This window comes from Equus caballus, chromosome 30 (assembly GCF_041296265.1).
Source record: "Equus caballus isolate H_3958 breed thoroughbred chromosome 30, TB-T2T, whole genome shotgun sequence".
Lineage (NCBI taxonomy): Eukaryota > Metazoa > Chordata > Mammalia > Perissodactyla > Equidae > Equus > Equus caballus.
In genome coordinates, this window is record NC_091713.1 from 14,935,958 (window position 1) to 14,958,114 (window position 22,157).

Consider the following 22,157-nt stretch of genomic DNA (forward strand, 5'->3'; position numbering starts at 1 on the left):
AAGTACACATTTTTGTGCAACCAATCTCCAGAATTCTTTTCATCTTGCAAAATTTTTCCTTGATTTTTAAAAAATTGAGGTTTTTATTTGTTTTCTTGTTCCCATTTTACTCACTACACGTTCTAGCAGTTTCTCATAGTTACTTTTGAATTTTATCATGCATATTTAACAGAGACTCAATTTAATATCATAAATCACTCCTTCCAAACAATTTAAGGACCTTAAACTCTGTTGCCTCTTCCCAATTTCTGTGCTCTTTTTGACCAATATTTTAGTTATATCCTTGTTTACTGTACTGAGACATATATATAATGCAATCTTATATACGTTTGTTTACATTCATATTTGCGTTTACTAATTTCTTAGCCCTCCGTTTCTTTTTCACTAGACCTTCCTTCTGAAATCATTTTTATTTTTCCTGAAAGGAACCTTTAGATGTTCCTTTAGTGCAGATCTGACTGTGGTAAACTCTCAATTTTTTTTTATATGAATCTCATTATTTTAGCCTCACATTTGAAAGTAATTTTCCTGGGTATACAATTTTAATTATTTTCTCATCTCTTTAAACATATTTTCCAATGTTTCTATTGTTAACTTCTTAGATGTCTGCTCTGAGTCTAATTATCCTTTTTTTTTGAGGATGGAGAATAGGTGATTTGTCTTTTTGCTTTGATTTCTTTTAAGGACTTTTTTTTAATTTGGTGTTATATAATTTTATTTTTTAAGAGTTTCTGGATTTGAGTTACTTCTTATTTTTCTTCATAAATTTAGAGCTTCCTGTGTTGGTGGATTCATGTCTTTAACACATATTTTTTTCATTTCTAAATGTTCCATAAAGTTGTTTTATAAATCTACCTGGTCATTTTTGATAGTCTTTTGTCATTTCCCCATTTTTATGATTTCCTTTTATTTCTTCAAACATTTCATACAAAGCAATTTTATGTAGATATCTGATAATTCTAATATCCAAATACTATTGAGGTTTATTTTTATTGTTTCTGTTGTTTGCTTATGTTTGTTTGGTCTTTGGGTGTTTGGGAATCTATGATTGTAAGCTCATGTTTGTGTGCTCTTAAAAAACGTAGATTTGAGGCTCTTTTCCTCAAAGAAGATTTGCATTTCCTTTTCCTGGGAGGCAGGTAGTTCTACTGACTTGAGTCTACTTTAGCCTCCTCTTAAGTTTCGCACTTTAGCCAGGAAATTTAGCTTTCTCTCCTTGCTTCTGGCCTAAAGTTTAGTTTTCACATCAAGAGCAACCCTTGTTTTAATCATTTGTAATCATTCAGTATAATTTTTTTAATTTCACAAATATCCATTGATTTCATGAAACCTTTATTGTGACCATCATGTCTTGTATCTTATAGTCTTTATTTGTAGAAACTGAGGTACTAGAAGGTTGGATCAGCTGTTCCTTTGCAGTTAGCCTGCTAGCATAAGGAATTAAGGACGTGAACAGAGCACCGTGTTCTTAGGATCTGTCCAAAAGTAGTTCATTTCTTTTAATTTTGAATAATTTTGGCCCTTCTTAACTTCATGATAGCTACTTTGATGGCCAAATTTGGTCCCTAGGTTGCAGAATTGGTAACTTATATTCTTTTTACAAAACTGTAGGAACTAGTCCAGGCTAGTGAGCGATTAAAAAACCAGTCCAAAGAGCTGAAAGACGCACACTGTCAGAGGAAACTGGCCATGCAGGAGTTCATGGAGATCAATGAGCGGCTAACAGAATTGCACGCCCAAAAACAGAAACTTGCTCGCCACGTCCGAGATAAGGAAGAAGAGGTGGACCTGGTGATGCAAAAAGTTGAAAGCTTAAGGCAAGAACTGCGCAGAACAGAAAGAGCCAAAAAAGAGGTTAGTAGTCAGGCAAATTTTGTAGTGCCCATGGGGTAGTGATTAAAGCTGCTTTTTCAGACTAGTGAAATAATATGTATTTCATTCTCTAATTTTTGAAAAAAGTTATTTTTTTAGTTTGGTAATATTATTTAATAATTTCAAAGTTTGAGTTATCTTCCTATTACAAGGTAGATTCCCATGGGGGAAAAACATTCTTTTGGAAAAGCAATTATAACCGTGAAATCTGCTTTTTTCATTTTATTTTAAAGCTGGAAGTTCACACAGAAGCTGTAGCTGCTGAAGCATCTAAAGACAGGAAATTGCGTGAACAGAGCGAGCACTACTCTAAGCAACTGGAAAATGAATTGGAGGGACTGAAGGTACCATTTGATTTCACATTTATGAAGTCGAATTAATAATCTCCTCTTTAGGCTTCATAAGAATTAGCTATGTGCTCTCTTTGGTGTAGAGTGAAAACTAGCTATCTTTCAAACCTAGTGTTCTTAATTCTCTTTCTTGCCAATAGTGAACTGATACGGACTTCCTAATCATGTTGGACAGAAAGGGAAGCCTGTGTTTAGTGGGGAGAAGAAATTTTCTGGAGGGAGTTAAAATATTTGTGACAGGCTGTGTACCTGGACAAGAGGTATTGGCAGTCTGCGTGGGAGGCGTTAGCTCGCCAGACCCTGTATCTTGTAATTGACCTAGGGGAGGCTCAGAGGTAGCTTTGCAGATACTTCTGTTAGGTGAGATGAGATGATAATGGGCATGGGCTGGCACATCTCAGCAGAAATGCTTAGCAAGGGAAATCCTTGTGCCAGCTCTAGAAGTGGACTACCTGGTTTTAAACTCTAGCCTCATCGGTTACTAGCTGTGTAATGCTGGACAAAACATTTAACCTCTTTGGATCTTAATTTTCTCATCTGTAAAACCCTGTCTCGTTGCTTTTATGTAAGGAGTGTATATATATGTGCGTAAGCTGACGCAATTTATAAGTGCTCAGTAATATTAAGATTATGTATGTCAAAGTGAGAGAGTTAGGGTTAAGTTGACATCATATTTGTACAACACTAAATTATAATGTGAATATGATGTCTGCCTTTGGTTGACCCTACCCTTTGCATATCTTGTTTCCTCTGCACTGTCTGTCAGCCTCCAGCCTCCACCCACTCCTTGTGTAACCGTGCCTAGTCTAGGGTCTTATTCATCTGGCAAATACAAGAATCAAGTTGAATGTTATCTCAGGAAGTCTAAGTATTTCTTATTCTGTGCTGCTATAGGATTCTGTTAATAACTTTAGCAAAGCTCTTATTGTAACTATTTTTTAACAGTGTCTCCCCCTCAAACTGTGGCCTAGCTTATTGAAAACAGACTAGTATATTATTAACCTGGCAAAGGACCATATATTTAATACTTGTTTAATAAGTGTATTAAATCAGTTAATGAATGATGTAGTAGAATTGATCAGAACTTGCTTTTTCTCTGATGATTGAATGTCAGTGATACGAGTAAGGTTTCTCTGCTATAAACACAGATATAAACTCTAGATTTTATTTCTTTGTTTGCAGGGGGCGTTGTTTTGTTTTACTTTTTTGATTCATCATGATTACACAGTCTCGGTTAGCTTTTCAAAATAGAATTGTTTCTTCTGTAAACACGTATGCTTCTAGAGCAGGATTAGTGTATGGAAGTCATTACATTACCATCTCGAATAGTTTTCAGTCAGAGACTGCTCTGTTTCCAGCACTATCTTAGATAATTCAAGTAATGAACAACAATCATAAAGTGCAAATTGGAAAGAATCTTAGAGCGTATTTGCATTTGAGGAAATTGAGACCCAAAAGAGTTAAGAATTTTGTAGTCATAAGTGATACAGTATAATTTAAGCTCAGGTTTTCCAGCTCCCAGTACCATGTTCTCTCTAACAATTTGCTTTGTATTTTTTTCTGTAACAAACACTGCTGCACTGAAAACTTTGAATTACCTGTATTGACCTACTGATCACACACTCAAAATCTCTTGTATCGTTTATAAATTTGAAATAGTGATAGAACTACCCAATAAATAAATTAATGCATTTAAAATGGTTAGCCCAGGGCTTGACACAAAGTAAAGGCTGAATTGGTGTTACTATGATTATTATCATACTATCACTTCTTTAGGACATTTTCCAAAAGTGCAATTTCTTGGGGCCGGCCTAGTGGCACAGCAGTTAAGTTGGCACGTTCCACTTTGGCAGCCCGGGGTTCACCGGTTTGGATCCCAGGTATGGACCTGCACACTGCTTATCAAGCCATGCTGTGGTAGGCGTCCTGCATATAAAGTAGAGGAAGATGGGCACAGATGATGGCTCAAGACCAGTCTTCCTCAGCAAAAAGAGGAGGGTTGGTGGCAGATGTTAGCTCAGGGCTAAGCTTCTTCAAAAAAGAAAAAAGTGAAATTTCTTGGTTTAAAGGTATACACATGTAAATTTTAAAACTATTTTGGCCCTTCTAAAAGCTTTTAGGAATCGTCACTCCATTGAGAATACTTTTCAAGAGAATCGGAGGGAGAAATAGTTCTTGAATAACAGTTAGCAACTTCAATACCCCGCCTCCAATAACAGATAGGACATATAGACAGAAGATAAATAAGGATATAGAGGTCTTGAACAACACTATAACCAACTAGACCTAACAAACCTATCTAGAACCCTCCACCCAGCAAGAGCAGAGTACACGTTCTTCTCAAGTGCACATGGCACGTTGTTCAGGATAGACCAATATTAGACCAGCAAAATAAGTCTCAATAAATGTAAAAAGACTGAAGTCATACAAAGTACCTTCTCCAACCACAATGAAATGAAGCTAGAAATCAATAACATAAGAAAAACCGGAATGTTAAAAAAAAAGTGTGGACATTAAACAAGACACTTAAACAACCAGAGGATCAAAGAAGAAATCACAAGGGAGTTAGAAAATACCTAGGGATGAATCAATGAAAACACCACATAAGATGCAACACAGGCATTGCTCAGCGGGAAATTTATAACTGTAAATGCCTATATTAAAAAGGAAGAAAGGTCTTAAATCAGTAACCTGACTTTATATCTTACAGAACTAGAAAAAGAAGAGAAAGGAAACTCAAAGCTAGCAGAAGGAAGGAGATAATAAAGATTAGAGCAGAGTTAAATAAAATTAGAATAGAAAAATAATAAAGAGAATGCGTGAAACCAAAAGTTGATTCTTTGAAAGATCGACAAAATTGACAAAAGTTTCTCTAGACCAACAGAGAGGGTGAGAGAGGGAGGGAGGGCAGAAACATAACTATCATCAGAAATGAAAGTGGATACATTACTACCTATCAGCAGAAAGCAAAAGGATTATAAGAGAATATGATGAACAATTCTGTGCCAACAAAGCAAATAACTAGATGAAGTGGACAAATTCTAGAAGCACACAAATTACCTAAACTGACCTAAGACAAAATAGAAAATCTCAACAGACCTGTAATAGGTGAGGAGATTGAATCAGTAATAAGAAACCTCCTGACAAAGAACAGCCCAGGACCAAATGGCTTCACTAGTGAATTGAACCAAATGTTTAAAGAATTAATACCAATCCCTCTTAAACTCTCCCAAAGAATACAAGAATAAGGAACACTTCCTAACTCATTCTGTAATGCCAGCATTACCATGGTACCTAGGCCGTGTTAAAAATACCACAAGAAAAGAAAATTACAGATCAGTACTCCTAATGAATAAAGATGCATAATTGCTCAACAAAATACTAGCAAACCAAATCCAAAACCACGTTAAAAGGATTATGCACCATGATAAAGTGAGGTTTATCCCAGCAATACGAGGGTGGTTCAAAGTAAGAAAATAAATAAATGTAGCACATCACATTAATAGAACCTAAGAAGAAAAAACACATGATCATCTTGATTTGATGCACATAAGTCATTTCCCAGAATCCAGCATCGTTTCATGATAAAAACTGTCAAAAAGCTAGGAATAGAAGGGAACCTACTCAACATGGTAAAGGCATTTACGAAAAACACACAGCTAACATGCTCAATGGTGAATGATTGAAAACTTCCTCCCTAAGATCTGGAATGAGACAAAGATTCCCATGTTGACCATTACTATTTAACATTTTACTGGAGATTCTAGCCAGAAGACTAGACAAGAAAACAGAAATAAAGGCATCTAAACTAGAAAGGAATAAGTAAGGCTATGTCTATTTGCAGATCACATGATCCAATCTAAACAGTATCCCAAAGAATACTACCACTTTCTAGTCCAGCATATAAGAGCTTGGAAGTTGCCACTTCATTCTAACAAGTAAAAAACTGAACAAATTGAAAAATCAGCAGCTCTTCTTAGATCTGTCAGAGAAGTGACATCACAGGACAAACCACTGCCCCCAAAGTTGGAGAGACTGACAGGCAGATACAGAGAATCACAGCTTATCAGAGCAGAAACCTTTGTGAGACTCAGGGCCAGTGCAGGGAAACCTGAATGGTAATGGAAAAAATTGCTGGAGGCTCAGTGAGGTCAAGTCTGAGAGATGAAACCCCTAGGGGAACCCAGTCATACTGTTGTGAGTTTTACCTCCTGGAGCGCTACCAGTTTTGCTCAGTGAATATCAAAGAAAAAAATCCCTTTGTGCTGACAGTAGGGGGAACCATTTTAAAACATGCCAGAACATTCTGTTCTTCTTAACAAGATCTGCCCTCAAGAGAAACTCTTCAACCAGAGCCTACCTTGCTAAGGTTTTATCAGAGCCTAACTGACTTGAGGGAAGGGAATACCCATTCGCAGCCCACTCTCACCACCCTGTCCAACTAAGGGAGCAGGGGAGGAAACCTGACTAGGCCGTATGGGGTTCATAGTTCAGAGGCACAGGCTCCGTAAGACTGATAGCTAACCTCAGGACTGTGGAATTCTTCCACGTGCCCCACTCCTTACCACCACATTACTGAAAGCCTATTTACAGCAGTTCCTTTTACCCAGTACATCATATCTTCCTGTCAGCAAAAAATTACAAGACATACTGAAAGGCAAAAAACACAGTTGGAAGAGACAGAGCAAGCATCAGAACCGGACTCAGGTATAGCAGGAATGTTGAAATTATCAGACCAGGAATTTAAAGCAATTATCATTGATATGCCAGGGACTCTAATGATAAAGTAGAGAGCATGGAAGAATAAATGGGCATTGTAAACAGAGAGATGGAAATGCTAAGAAAGAACCAAAAAGAAGTGCTAGACATAAAAACACTGAAGAATGAACAGAAATGAAGAATGACTTTGATGGCTTTATTAGTACACTGGACACAGCAGAGGAAAGAATCTCTGAGCTTGAGGATGTCTAAATAGAAACTACCAAAACTGAGAAGCAAAGAGAAAAAAGACTGAAAAACAGAAAAGAATATCCAAGGACTCTGAAACAACTATAAAAGCTGTAACATATGGTGGAAATACCAGAAGGAGAAGAAAGAGAGAAAGGAACAGAAGAAATATTTGAAACAATAATGACTGAGAATTTCCCTAAATTAATGTCAGGCACCAAACTGCAGATCCAGGAATCTGAGAGAGCACCAAGCAGGATAAATGCCCCCCAAACTGCACCAAGATATATCAATATATTTTCGAACTACACAGAAAATCAAAGATAAAGAAATCTTGAAAGCAGCCAGAGGAAAAAAATACCTTACTATAGAAGATATAAGAATTACAACTGACTTCTTTTCAAAAACCCCTGCAAATAAGAAGAGAGTGGAGTGAAATATTTACAGTGTTGAGAGAAAAAAACCCACCAATATAGAATTTTGTACCTTGTGAAATTATCCCTCAAAAGTGAAGGAGAAATAAAGACTTTCTGAGACAAGAATTGAGGGAATATGTTTCCAGTAAACCTGCCAGGCAAGAAGTGTTAAAAGAAGTTCTCTAGAGAGAAGGAAAACGGTATAGGTCAGAAACTCAGATCTGCATAAAGAAGGAGCATCAGAGAAGGAATAAGTGAAGGTAAAATAAATAAGAATTTTCATTTTTCTTATTAATTAATCTAATAGTTTGTTCAAAACAATAATAGCAACAGTGTATTTGATTATGTATGCTTATATATATGCTTATGTATAACTGAAATGAATGACAGCAACGATACAAGGGATGGGAGGGAGGAATTAGGATTATTCCACTTTAATGTCCTTGCACTATCCATGAAATGGTAGAGTGTTATTTGGAAGTGGACTTGGATTGGATGTAAAGGGATATTGCAAACTATAGGACAACCATTTTTTTAAAAAAAGTATAACTGATATGCTGAGAACAGAGAAAAAAGAAAATGCTTAATTAAAACCATGAAAGACAGAAAAGGAGTGGAAGACAAAAATAGAAACAAAGAACAAGGGCAACAAATAGAAAACAGCAGTAAATATGGTAGATATTAATCCAAAAATATCAACAATCACTTAGAATACCAGTCATCTAAGTACACCAGTTACAAAACAGAGATTGTGTTAGATTGGGTCAAAAAACAGTATCTGACTATGTGTTGTTTTTAAGAAGCCCACTTTAAATATACAGACACATATAGATGAAAAATAAATAGATGAAGAAAGATACACCATGATAACACTAATCAAAAGAATGTGGGAGTAGCTATATTAATTTCAGACAACGTGGAATTCAGAGTAAGGAAAGCTTTTAGAAATGAAGAAAGACATTACATAATGATAAAGGAGTCATTTCTCCAAGAAGACATAACAATATTTAATGTATATGTGTGTAACAACACAGCATCAAAATGCATGAGGCAAAAATTGATAGAACCGCAAGGAAGAATAGATGAATCCACTGTTAAAGGTGGAAACGTCAACACCCCTCTATCAGAAATGAGCAGATCCAGCAGGCGTAAAATCAGTAGGGACAAAATTGAACTCAATAACATCATCAATCAGATGGATATAAGGGACATCTATAGACTATTTCATCCAACAACAGCAAAATATGCATTCTCAAGTTCGCCTGGAACATTCACTGAGATAGACCACATTCTGGCCATAAAACAAACCTTTAGAAATCCTTAACAAATTTAAAAGAATAGGAATCATACAATGTCTACTCTCAGACCACAATGGAATTAGACTAGATGTCAGTAACAAAAAGATAGCTGGAAAAATTCCAAAATAGTGGAAATAAGCAAAACTCTTCTAAATGACATATGGGTCAATGAAAATATCTCAGGAGAAATTTTAAAGTATTTTCAACTAAATGAAAGTGAAAACACAACTTCTCAAAATTTATGGGATACAGTGAAACAGTGCTTAGAGAGAAATTTATAGCATTGAATGTATATATTAGAAAAGAAGAAAGATCTAAAATTAATAATGTTAACTTCCAACCTAGGATACTAGAAAGAGAAGATCAAGTTAAATCTAAAGTAAACAAAAGAAAAAATAATAAAAATTAGAGCAGAAATCAATTAAATTGAAAACAAGAAACCAATAGAGAAAATCAATGAAACCAAAGCTTATTCTTTGAAAAGATCAATAAAATCAATAAACCTCTAGCCAGGCTAATTACGAAGAAAAGAGATCCTTTCATGTATTTTTGAGAAATATATTAACAAGCCTTCGAGCTTTAATCTATTCTTACATTCTAGGAATTAGTTGCTCATATAACGGTAGAATTTCAATACAGCAATGGATTACAAATGTTAACATTTTATTAAAAATTGTTGCCGTTAAATTGAGATGAGTCTGTAGTTTTATTTGTATGCTGTTTTGGTTAGGTTTTCTTTCAGGGTTATGTTAACTTTACATAAAGAAAAATGAAGCTTGTCGTCTTTGTGCTCATAGATACAAACTCTTCCTTGAAATCTGAAAGAATTCTCCTGTAACACATCCTTTGTTGTTATATGGTAGCTTTGTCAGAGCTTTATTATTGTTGATTTGTTTTGAGACAATTTGGTTTACTTATATTTTCCACTAAAAATGTCTTTCAAACAGACTTTTAAACTTATAAGCATTGGATCAAATACTTTATATAAATTTAATAACTTCCCTGGGAACTTGAAAAGAAGGGAATTACCTGTAGATAATAGTTTATATTATTTCATATATTTATAATTCTCTTGACACTATAGTTCTTCTTTAAAATTTTTTCTTTCTGTAGTAAATCTTTTTGCAAAGAATATGCTTAATCTATATTTTGCATGCTGTGCTTTCTGCTGTATTTTTAAACTCTTTTATTGTAAATTAAAACATAAAACAAAAGAAAAAAGAGAGAAGACACTACTAATATCAGAAATGAAAGAGGGACATTACTACATAACCCATGTACATTAAAAGGATAATAAAGGAATACTATCAGCAACTCTCTGCCCACAAATTTGATAACCTAGATGAAATAGACCAGTTCCGTGAAAGACACAAGCTGTCAAACTCACATAGGAAGAAATAAATAATCTGGAAAGGCCTCTATTAAAGAAATTGAGTCAATAACTAAGAACCTTTCAGAACAGAAAGCATCAGGGCCAGATGTGTTCACTACTGCATTCTACCAAACATTTAAGGTAGAAGTCATACCAGTTCTCCACAATCTCTCTCAGAAGATGGAAATAGAGGGAAGGCTTCCCAACTCATTCTATGACACCAGCATTACACTAATCATAAAACCAAACAAAGACATTACAAGAAGAGAAAGCTATAGACCAACATGTCTGATAGACATAGATGTAAAAATCCTCAACAAAATATCAGCAAACTGAATCCAATGTATAATAATAATTAGGCACCACAACCAAGTGGAGTTTTATCTTATGTACGCAAGACTGGTTCAGCATTTGAAAATCAATTAGTGTAGTGCATCATATCAACAGACTAAAAGATAAAAATCACATGATCATATCAATAGATGCAGAAAAAGCATTTGACAGAATCCAACACCCATTCATGATAAAAACTGTCAATAAATTAGGAATAGAGGGGAACTTCCTTAACTTGATAAAGAATATCTACCCAAAAACCTACAGCTAACATCATACTTATTGGTGAGAAACTTGACAGTTTCCCACTAAGATCAGGCGCAAGGTGAGACTGTCACCTCTCACCACTGCCTTTCAACATTGTGCTGGACATCCTAGCTAATGCAATAAGACAAGAAAATGAAGAGGTATACAGATTGGGAAGGAAGACATAAAACTGTCTATGTTCACAGATGACAGGATCGTCTATGGAAAGAATCAAAAGAGGGACCTGCCTGGTGGCACAGTGGTTAAGTTCACACATTCTACTTCACTGGCCCAGGGTTCACCGCTTCAGAACCCAGGTGCGGACCTACGCACTGCTTGTCAAACCATGCTGCTTCAGGCATCCCACATATAAAAAAAGCAGAGGAAGATGGGCATTGATGTTAGCTCAGGGCCAGTTTTTCTCAGCAAAAAGAGGAGGATTTGTGGCAGATGTTAGCTCAGGGCTAGTCGTCCTCCAAAAAAGAAAAAAATCAGAAGAATTGACAAAAGAAGTCCTAGAACTAATAAGCCATTATAGCAAGGCTGCAGAATACAAGGTTGATACACAAAAGTTAGTTGCGTTCCTATCCATGAACAGGTGGAATTTGAAATTTAAAACTCAATACTATTAACAATAGCACTCACAAAAAGTAAATACTTAGGTATAAATATAACAAAATATGCACAAGATCTGCGTGGGGAAAACTGCAAAACTCTGTGAAAGAAATCAAAGAAGAAACAAATAAATGGAAAGATATTCCGTGTTCATGGATAAGAAAACAGTATTGTCAAGATGTAATTTCTTTTCATCCTGATCTATAGATTTAATGCAATCCCAATCAAAATCCCAGCAAGTTCTTTTATGGATATCAACAAACTAAACCTGAAGTTTAATGGAGAGGCAAAAAACCCAGAATAGCCAACACAATATTGGAGGAAAGGAACACAGCGGGAAGGCTGACACTACCTGACCTGAAGACTGACTATAAACCTGCAGTAATCACAACAATGTGGTACTGGCAGAGGAATGTACAGATAAATGATCTTTGACAAAGGGGCAAAGGCAGTATGATGGAGCAAAGATTGTCTTTTCAACAAATGATGCTAGAACAACTACATGTACATACACACACACATACATGCACACACACACAAGTAAGTCTAGACACAGACCTTACACCTTTCACAAAAATTAACTCAAAATGGATCACAGACCTAAATGTAAAACACAAAACTATCACACTCCTAGAAGATAAGCTAGATAGGAGAAAACCTAGCTAACTTTTGGTATGGTGATGACTTTTTTACATACAACACCAAAGGCACAATCCATAAAGTAAAGAATTGATAGGCTAGACTTCATTGATATTAAAAACTTATGCTCTGTGAAAGACACTGCCAAGAGAATGAAAAGATGCAGAAAAGACTGTGAGAAAATACATATTTGATAAAAGACTTTTCCAAAATATACAAAGAACTCTTAAAATTCGATAATAAGAAAACAACCAACCCCGGGGTTGCAAGATCAACACACAATACTTAGTTGTGTTTCTGAATGCTAACAATGAACACAAAGGAAATTAAGAAAACAATTCCAGTTACAATAGCATCTAAAAGCCTTGGGATAAATTTAACCAAGAAGGTTAATGATTTGTGCACTGAAAATTACAAAACATTGCTGAAAAAAATTAAATAAGACCTAAATAAATGGAAAGATGTTCCATGTTTATGGAAAGGAATACTTAATATTGTTTAGATGTCAGTATTATCCAAAGTGACATTCAAGTTCATTGCAATTCCTATTAAATTTCCAATAGCCTTTTTGGTGGAAATGGAAAATATGATCCTCAAATTCATATGGAATTGCAAGTGGCCCCAAACAGAAGACGTTCTTGAAAAGGAAGGACAAAGTTGGAAGAGTTACACTTCCTAATTTCAAAACTTATTTCTAAGATACAGAAATAAAAAGAGTGTGGTACTGGCATAGGGATAGAAATATAGCCCACTGGACTAGAAGTGAGTCAAGAAATGAGTCATATATCTATGGCCAATTGATTTTTGGTCTAGGCACTAAATCCATTAAGTGGGGAAGAATAGTCTCTTCAGCTCACGTGCCAGGACAGTTGGATTTCTACATGCAAACAAATGAATTTGAAACCCTCCCTCACACCAGACAAAGAAATGAACTCAAACTGGATCAACATCCCAAATATAAGCGCTACCGTCATAAACCTTATAGAAGAAAAAAAATTAAGGTACATTTTCATGATTTTGGATTTGGCAGTGGATTCTTAGATATGACCCTAAAAGCATAAGCAACAAAAGAAAAAAATTGGTAAATTGGACTTTATCAAAGTAAAAACTTGTATGCATTGCATCAAAGGACGTTTTTAAGAAATGAAAAGACAACCTAAAGAAGGGAAGAAATTATTTGCAAATCAAATATCTGATAAGGGTTTGATATTCAGAATATGTGAAGAACTCCTACAACTCAACAACAGAAAGACAAACTACCCAGTCAAAAAATGGACAAATAACTTGAATAGACATTTCTCTGTAGAAGATACATTAATAGCCAATAAGCACATCGAAAGATGTTCAACATCGTTAATCATTAGAGAAATGAAGTTAAAACCACAAGATACCACTCCATACCTACTAGGATGGCTAAAATTTTTGAAAAAAATAAGAAAAAGAAACAAAATGAAAACAAATGGGACTTCATCAGACTAAAGAGCTTCTTCAAGGCAAGGGAAAACAGAATTGAAACAAAAAAACAGCTCACTAATTGGGAAAAAATATTTACAAGCCACTTATCCGACAAAGGGTTAATCTCCATAATATACAAAGAACTCACACTGTTTAACAACAAAAAAACAAACAACCCGATCAAAAAATGGGCAGAGGACATGAACAGACATTTCTCAAAAGAAGATATGAATATGGCCAATAGACACATGAAAAGATGTTCATCATCGCTAATCATCAGGGAAATGCAAATCAAAACTACACTAAGATATCACCTTACCCCCGTTAGATTGGCAAAAACATCCAAAACCAAGAACGACAAATGTTGGAGAGGTTGTGGAGAAAGAGGAACCCTCATACACTGTTGGTGGGAATGCAAACTGGTACAGCCACTATGGAAAACAGTATGGAGATTTCTCAAAAAGTTAAAAATAGAAATACCCTATGACCCAGCCATCCCATTACTGGGTATCTATCCTAAGAACCTGATAACAGATATCTCAAGAGTCCGTTGCACCCCTATGTTCATCGCAGCATTATTTACAATAGCCAAGACGTGGAACCAGCCTACATGCCCAGAAACTGATGATTGGATAAAGAAGATGTGGTATATATACACAATGGAATACTACTCAGCCATAAAAAAAGACGAAATTGGCCCATTCACAACAACGTGGATGGACCTCGAGGGCATTATGTTAAGCGAAATAAGTCAGTCAGAGAAAGACGATCTCTATATGACTCCACTCATAGGTGGAAATTAGTATATTGAGAAGGAGAGAAAGACGATCTCTATATGACTCCACTCATAGGTGGAAATTAGTATATTGAGAAGGAGATCTGATCGGTGGTTACCAGGGAAAAGGGGGGGTGGGGGGAGGGTACGAAGGGGGAAGTGGTGTACCCACAACATGACTAACAAAAATGTACAACTGAAATCTCACAAGCTTGTAATCTATCATAACATTAATAAAAAAAAAAAAAAAAAAAAGAAACAAAATGAGTGTTTGCAGGAATGTGGAAACAGTTTGGTGATTCCTCAAGAAGATAAACTTAGAATTACCGTATGACCCAGCAGTTCAACTCCTAGGTATGTACCCAAAAGAATTGTAAGCAGGAACTCAAACAGATATTTGTACACCAGAGTTCTTTGAAACATTATTACAATAGCCAAAGGGTAGATACAACCCAAGTGTCCATCAACAGATGGAGAAACTAAATGTGGTAGGTACATACAATGGAATATCATTCAACCATAAAAAGGGATGAAGTTCTGATATATGCTCCAACATGGATGAATCTTGAAAACATTATGCTAACTGAAAGAAGCCAGACCAAAAAGAACAGATGTTGTGTAACTCTACTTATGTGAAATATGTAGAACAGGCAAATTCATTGAGAGAGAAAGGAGAATGGAAGTTACCAGGGCCTGGAGGGAGGGGTAATGAGTTCTTATTCCTTATGGGTACAGAATTTCTCTTTGGGATGATGAAAAGTTTTGGAAATACATAGTGGTGATGGTTACACAACATTGTGAATGCAATTAATACCACTGACGTGCACTTAAAAGGGTGAAAACAGCAAAATTTGTTATATGTGTTTTACCACTTTTTAAAAAAGTAGCAGTGTTATATACCCAAAACTATTGAATTGTGCTTTAAATGGGTGAATAGGGTATGTGAATTGTATCTCAATAAAGCTGTTTATAAAAAAGCACAACTTTTCAATTGTTGTGATCATATGCTACGAGAGTTTTTTACCCTGTTGTATTAGTTTGCTAGGGCTCCTGTTACAAATTACCACAAACTGGCTGGCTCAAAAAGCAAGAATTTATTGTCTTAATTATGATGGCTGTAAGTCCGAAAGCAAGGTGTTGGCAGAGGTGCCTTCTGATGGTTTGCTGGCAGTCTTTAGCACTCCTTGGTTTGCAGGTGTGTCACCCCAATTGCCTTAATCTTCACATGGTGTCTCCCTCTATGCGTGACTCTGAGTCCAAACCACTTCTGTTTCTAAGGACGCAGTCATATTGGATTAGAACCCACCCTGCTGACCTCATTTAAGTTGATTACCTCTGTAAAAACCCTCTTTTTCTTTTCTTTTTTTCCGGTCTTATTGAAGTATAATTGACAAATAAAAATTATGTATATTTAAGGTGTAAAACGTGACATTTACATATACATATGCATTGTGAAATGTTTACCACAATCAAGCTAATGAATATGTCTATCGCCACACTCAGTTATCTTTTTTCTTTTTCTTTCTATTTTTTGCTGAGGACAATTAAGATCCCCTCTCAGCAAATTTTAAGTATACACCACAATATTGTTAACTGTAGTTCGCTTCCTTTACATTAGATCTCCAGAATTTATTCATTCTACATAATCTGAAGTTTTGTACCCTTTGACCAATGTTTCTCCATTTCCTGCAAAGCCCTAGCCCTTGGGACCCACTATTCTACTCTGCTTTTAAGAGTTTGACTTTTTTAGATTCCGCATGTAAGTCAGATCGTGCAGTATTTAGGACCCTATCCTTTTCTTTTTAGTGAGGAAGATTGGTCCTAAGCTGACATCTGTTGCTAATCTTCCTCTTTTTTTGTTGTTTCCTCCCCAAAGCCCCAGTACATAGTTGTATATCCTAGATGTAAGTCATTCTAGTTCTTCTGTGTGGGACACCGCCACAGCATGGCTTGATGAGTGGTGTGTAGGTCCATGCCCAGGATCTGAACTGGAAAACCCCAGGCTGCCAAAGCGGAGCATGTGATCTTAATCACTCGACCACAGGGTCGGCCCCTAATACTCTGTTTTTAAAAATGGTCACGTTCTGAGGTATTGGTGGTTACTGCTTCAACATATGAATTTTTTAAATTATTATTTATTTTTTTTTTGGTGAGGAAGATTTGCCCTGAGCCAACATCTGTGCCAATCCTTCTCTATTTTGTATATGGGCAGCCCCACAGCATGGCTTGATGAGTGGCGTAGGTCTGCACCCACAGTCTGAACCTGCAAACCCAGGGCACTGAAATGGGATGTACCAAACCCAGCCACTACACCATCAGGCCAGCCCCCAACCTGTGAATTTTGGGGGGACACAATTCAAACTTTAACACGTGTATTTTTGACTTGAGAGTGTGTTATATTCGTTTTTACTCCTTCTTATATTATTGTCACGTGTAATTTTAATGATTATAGAAGAATATCCACTTATCCAATTCCCTACTATTAAATATATGCTTTTCGCTTTTGCAATATTGTAATTACCATGAACACCTTTATGCACTACTTTCTCAGTATCGTTTTCTTAGAACACATACCTAGAAATGGAATTCTCAGATCATTTTAAGACACTTGTTACATGCCACAAATCTTTGCAGTATGAAAGTCATTTCTTGCCTCATTAGTAGATTGTTAGTCATATTTTCTCCTTGTGGATTATCTCTTTGTCATTTGCCCATTTAATTTTGTAATCTTAATGTTTTTCTTAGCAATTCATATAAACTCTTTGCATAGTGAAAATTGTACTTTTTCTTATATTTTCTTCAACTATTTTACCAATTTATCATTTGCACTTTAATTTTGGAGAAGATTTGTTTTAACTTTCCTTGCTGTTTCTTCTATTGCTTCAAAGCTTGGCTTGTCCTTTTTTCTGAATTTGCTAAGTATGTAATTCTGCTTTTTCCTGGTTGTTTCTATTTGGTCCAAAAATATTTAACTAATCCATTTGGAATTTGTTTTGCCAAATGGTATGATGTGAGAATCATTTTGTTCTTTTATTGCTAGCTGGGGGTTCCAATTCCATTAATTAACCACTGCCTTCCTCAGTGATTGAAGATGTCTTGTATATTGAATTAAATTATTTTTGGGTGGAAATATGTTATACTCATGCTTATTAAAGATTTATAGTGTATTTTAATATCTGAAAAGAATATTCTCTCCCCTTCTGTACTCTTCTTCCTTTTTCAGGATTTTCTCTGGTATTTTTGCCAGTTTATTTTTGCCTATGTACTAGGAACATTTGCCTCCATCCCACACCCCTGCACTACCTCCCACACTTAAAAATTTTTTTATTAGATTTACAAGGAAGATACTTTGAGAAATATTGAATACATGTACTTTTAATCTTCTCTTCCAAGTACTTGGTATTTCTCTATATTGTTTCAAGTCTTCTTTTGTATCTTTTCTAAAGACTTGTAGTTTTTTCATATAATTCAGACAAATTATTCACTATTTGTGTGTGTGTGTGAGGAAGATTGGCCCTGAGCTGACATCTGTGGCCAATCTTCCCCTTTTTGCTTGAGGAAGATTGTTGCTGAGCTAACACCTGTGCCAGTCTTCCTCTATTTTATGTGGAATGCCGCAACCGCGTGGCTTGATGAGCAGTGCTAGGTCCATGACTGGGATCCGAACCTGCAAACCCTGGGCCACCTAAGTGGAGGGCGCAGACTTAACTACTGCACCACTGGGCTGGCCCTATTATTCACTATTATTGGTTCTCATATGTGTGTGTGTTAGTTTCTGGTGATTTTTGTTTGATCATTTCTGCTGCTAACAATGAACTTTTTCCTGTGTTTTCTCGTTGCATATTCTGCTGTCTAGAAGTACTGTTGTCTGTGTTTTACATGCTGTTGTTTTACTCAACTTTATTGGTTCTAACACTTTTCAGTGGATTCATTTGCATTTTCTGGATGAACAGTTATGTTAAATGGAAATGATAATTATCACTTTTCTTCTAATATTCTTTTCTTGTGACTATTTCACATATTACTTGGTCAGACTAAATATCTGAAAACTAATACAAAGTAAGAGAGATAATGGAAAACATCCTTTTTGTTGTTACTATTCCTGAATGTATTGTATGCACTTCTGGTTTTTCAGCAGTAAGTATTATCTGTTTTTAATAACGTGAAATGGCTACTTTTTAAGTTGGGAGAATTACTGTGCTGTCTTTTTGTTCGTGTTATTGTGGGACTTTGGGTAGTATTTGGAATTGGTATTGGATTTTATCAAATACTTTTAGGCAGGGGTACCTACTGAGATTATCATGTGGGTTTATTTTAACCTGTTAAAATAATGTAATTTTTGCACATTTATTAATGTTTGCTAATAATAAATCACCTTCAATACCTGCAATAAAACATATTCTTTTGTGGTAGATTGTTCTTTTTACAAATGATTGAATTTTGTCAGCATTTTGTTTGGCTTTTTTACGTCCTTGTCAATAAGTGACATAAGTCTATAACTTCTTTTGGTGGTATCTTTGTTAGGGTTTGATTTCAGGGTAATTTTTACTTGAAACTTGTAGTGCATGATGTTGCTATCCCAACAGCCAAGCTATAGTAAACAGAACAGGAAACTAAAGTGTTCTTTAGGTGATTAGAGAAATGAAAGAGTAGTGTAGGTCAGTGGTCAGTGCTGCAGATGTCCATTGAGGCTCATTTTCATGGAGATGCGTGAGATTAAGAATCTGACTTGGTGTGGCTCTTCCTAGTTTCAGCAGAGCTTGTGTGCCAGGCTGCCTCAGAAACTACTGGGCGGTCTGGGTCTTGCATGTGGTGGGCACTTCATAAGTAGTCTTCGGATAAACGGGTGACTATTACAGTGGATATCCCAGAGACATTTCTCAAGCCCGCATTGATGCCTTTGGTTTTTTAAAAATTGTATACCCAAATGTGAAGAAGCCAGCGTAGTTTCCTTTTGACTTTAAATCGACCACTGTTACCAGTTTTTTTGGCTTTAATACTGGCTTCAGAAAAGGACACAGCATCCTCCAGAGGATTTCTTGTTGTCATTAAACATAAGCCTGTAGCTTCTTTGGGTTTTGAAAGTTTTATTGTCGATCATGTGGGAAAATAAGTAACATGTGACAAAGTAATAGAAAAGTTACAAAGCTCTGCAATTCTTACAGTCCTAATCTCTGTCTGTAAGTTTCTGTTTACCCTTTAGCTGTTACCTGGAAGAACCTTCAGACTTTACATTATCCTTTCTTCCTTATTACTGAGAGTATATTTCAACCTAATTTCTGAAAAGATGACTTTTGACCAAATTTCTCCTTAATGCCGTCCCTAAATGGGAAGAGACCTATCCTGTTCTTTAGAGTGGGTCTGAAGGTGTCAGATAGACCTGTGTCGTTTCTCCCTGGACCATTGAAGAAGCCCCTGCTCTTCTCTCTGTGTGCATTCTAGCTCTACCATCCTCTCCCCTGCACGTGTATTTATGATCTCTTATTGGTCCCATGTCAGAAACAGGATGCAGGTAGATGTTTCCCTCACTCCATACACCAACAATAATTGTATATAAATTAGAAATTAAATGTAAAAACAAATAGTTATATAAGTACCGGCAGGAAGTACAGATGAATACGTAATCTTGGCGTGAAGAAGACTGTAAAATACGACAGCCATGAAGGGAAATACACTGAGAAGAATATTGGCAACACAGGACAGGCGAAAGGGTAATAGCCTTAGTAAAGAAAAGGTTATTTTTATGTGATAATATAAAAAATAATATTCAGTTATATGACAGTACTTTATATTATAGGAAGAAGGTATTATTTGCTCTGTTGTTATTCTTATAGAGAAACTAATCTTTTGTTAATACTTCTATAGCAAAAACAGATTAGTTACTCACCAGGAGTATGCAGCATAGAGCATCAGCAAGAGATAACCAAACTAAAGACTGATTTGGAAAAGAAAAGTATCTTTTATGAAGAAGAATTGTCTAAAAGAGAAGGAATACATGCAAATGAAATCAAAAATCTGAAGAAAGAACTGCACGATTCAGAAGGCCAGCAACTTGCTCTCAACAAAGAAATTATGATTTTGAAAGACAAGTTGGAAAAAAACAGGAGAGAGAGGTAAGAATCAAGTTATTTACTCCTCTAATAAATATTTATTAATTGCCTGTTAGTGTCAGGGACTAGACATGCGTAGGCAGTCAGCGTATCCCAGTCCTCAAGGAGACCAAAGTCAAGGTTGCTAAATAGAAAATTGCAATACAGTATGATGGGAAAGCCAGTGGGTAAGTATAGGAACACCCATAGCAGAGGCATGAGAGAGAACTTTGCTATGTCTAGGTTTTTTGGACAAAATTATTTCTAAGTTAAGATCAAATAAATAAATACGTAAGAGTGTCCAGGCAGAGGTAGCAGGATGTGCTGAGATCTAGAGGAAAAGAGGAGCATGGCCCATTCAGAAAATGAAATCTGTAAATTATGTGGAAGCATAAGAAGAAAGATTAGCGTGGTGAAAAATGAGACTGGCAAGGAAAACAGAGGCAACATCATAAATGAGTATAAAGAATTTAAACTTTATTCTAAGGCCGTGGAAGGAAAATGACATGATTACGTTTATATTTTTGAAAGATTGCTCTTGCTACCGTGTGGAGAATGGATTGGAAGGAGCTGAATATAGATAGGAATCTGACTGTGAGAGATGAGGTAGCTGGACCTTAGGTAGTGAGAGGGAAGATGGAGAGAAGCGTGTGGATTCAGAAGGTCTACTGAGAAGACAGAACCTGGATGACATCGTGACCAGATGTGAGAAATGAGGAGCAGGAGAAATTATCAGTGATACTCAGGTTTCTAGATTTTAGGCAACTGAATGTATGTTACTGTCATTCCCAACTTACATTGGAAGACTAAGTTTATTCAGTTTGGTATATTCATTCAACAAATGTTTAGAACCTACTATGTGTAAGGCATTATTGTAGGCACTGGGAACACAGCAGTGAACAGACAGAAAGTTTGTCCTTATGGAGCTTTCCTTTAGTTGTGGTGAAAGACTGTGAACAAAATAAGCAAAATATAGAATATAGTAGATAATGTAAATGTCAGGAACAAAAAATAAGTCAGAGGATGGGGGCTATGAAGCATTAAGGGGGAGGGCTAAATTATATATATAGGCTGGCCAGAGAAAATTATACTGAGAAGGTGACTTCTAAGTAAGAACTGGATAAAATGTATGTATACAAATGTATGAGAAGAACATTCTACGGAGAAGAACCAGTCTGTTAAAAAAATAACGAGAAGGTGAAACTGTAGAGATAGTAAAAAGATCAGCGGTTTCCAGGGGTTGGGGGTAGGGTGGCACAAATACGCAGAGCACAGAGGATTTTTAGGGCAGTGAGACTGCTCTGTATGATACGATAATGGTATAGTACACATGACATTGTAGGACATATAGGACACATGTCATTATACCTTTGTCCGAACTCTGAAGTGTACAACACCAAGAGTGACCCCGGATGTAAACTCTGGAGTTTGAGTGATGACCATGTGTCAGTGCAGGTTCATTGACTGTAGCAAGCTTACCACCCTTGTGGGGGATGTTGATATGGGGAGGCTGCGCCTCGGGGCAAAGGGTGTATGGGAAATCTCTGTACTTTCCTCTCAATATTGCTGTGAACCTAAAACTTTTCTTAAAAATAAAGTCTATTAAAAATAATAAGGAGGCCAGTGTGGCTGAAGTAGAGTTAAGGGGAAAGAATAGTAAAAGAGGAGTCTGAGAGTTAATGAAGGGTCATGTAGAACTTTGTAAATCATGTTCGGTTGACTTACAGTCTTTACTCTGAGTAAAACCATT

General features: G+C 36.0%; 1 protein-coding gene across 21 annotated transcripts in view; it reads left to right on the forward strand.

Moving 5' to 3' along the window:
- CDC42BPA (CDC42 binding protein kinase alpha) overlaps nucleotides 1-22,157 on the forward strand; it is a 327,011-nt gene that overhangs the window by 211,187 nt on the left and 93,667 nt on the right. For 14 of the 21 annotated variants that reach the window (XM_070255597.1, XM_005607958.4, XM_070255586.1 and 11 more), the window contains 3 exons: nucleotides 1,612-1,854; nucleotides 2,106-2,216; nucleotides 20,184-20,431. In XM_070255597.1, the coding sequence (XP_070111698.1) occupies nucleotides 1,612-1,854; nucleotides 2,106-2,216; nucleotides 20,184-20,431 (602 nt within the window). The remainder of the gene's footprint in view (nucleotides 1-1,611; nucleotides 1,855-2,105; nucleotides 2,217-20,183; nucleotides 20,432-22,157) is intronic. The other 7 variants (XR_011434078.1, XM_070255589.1, XM_070255593.1 and 4 more) reach the window with 1 other exon arrangement.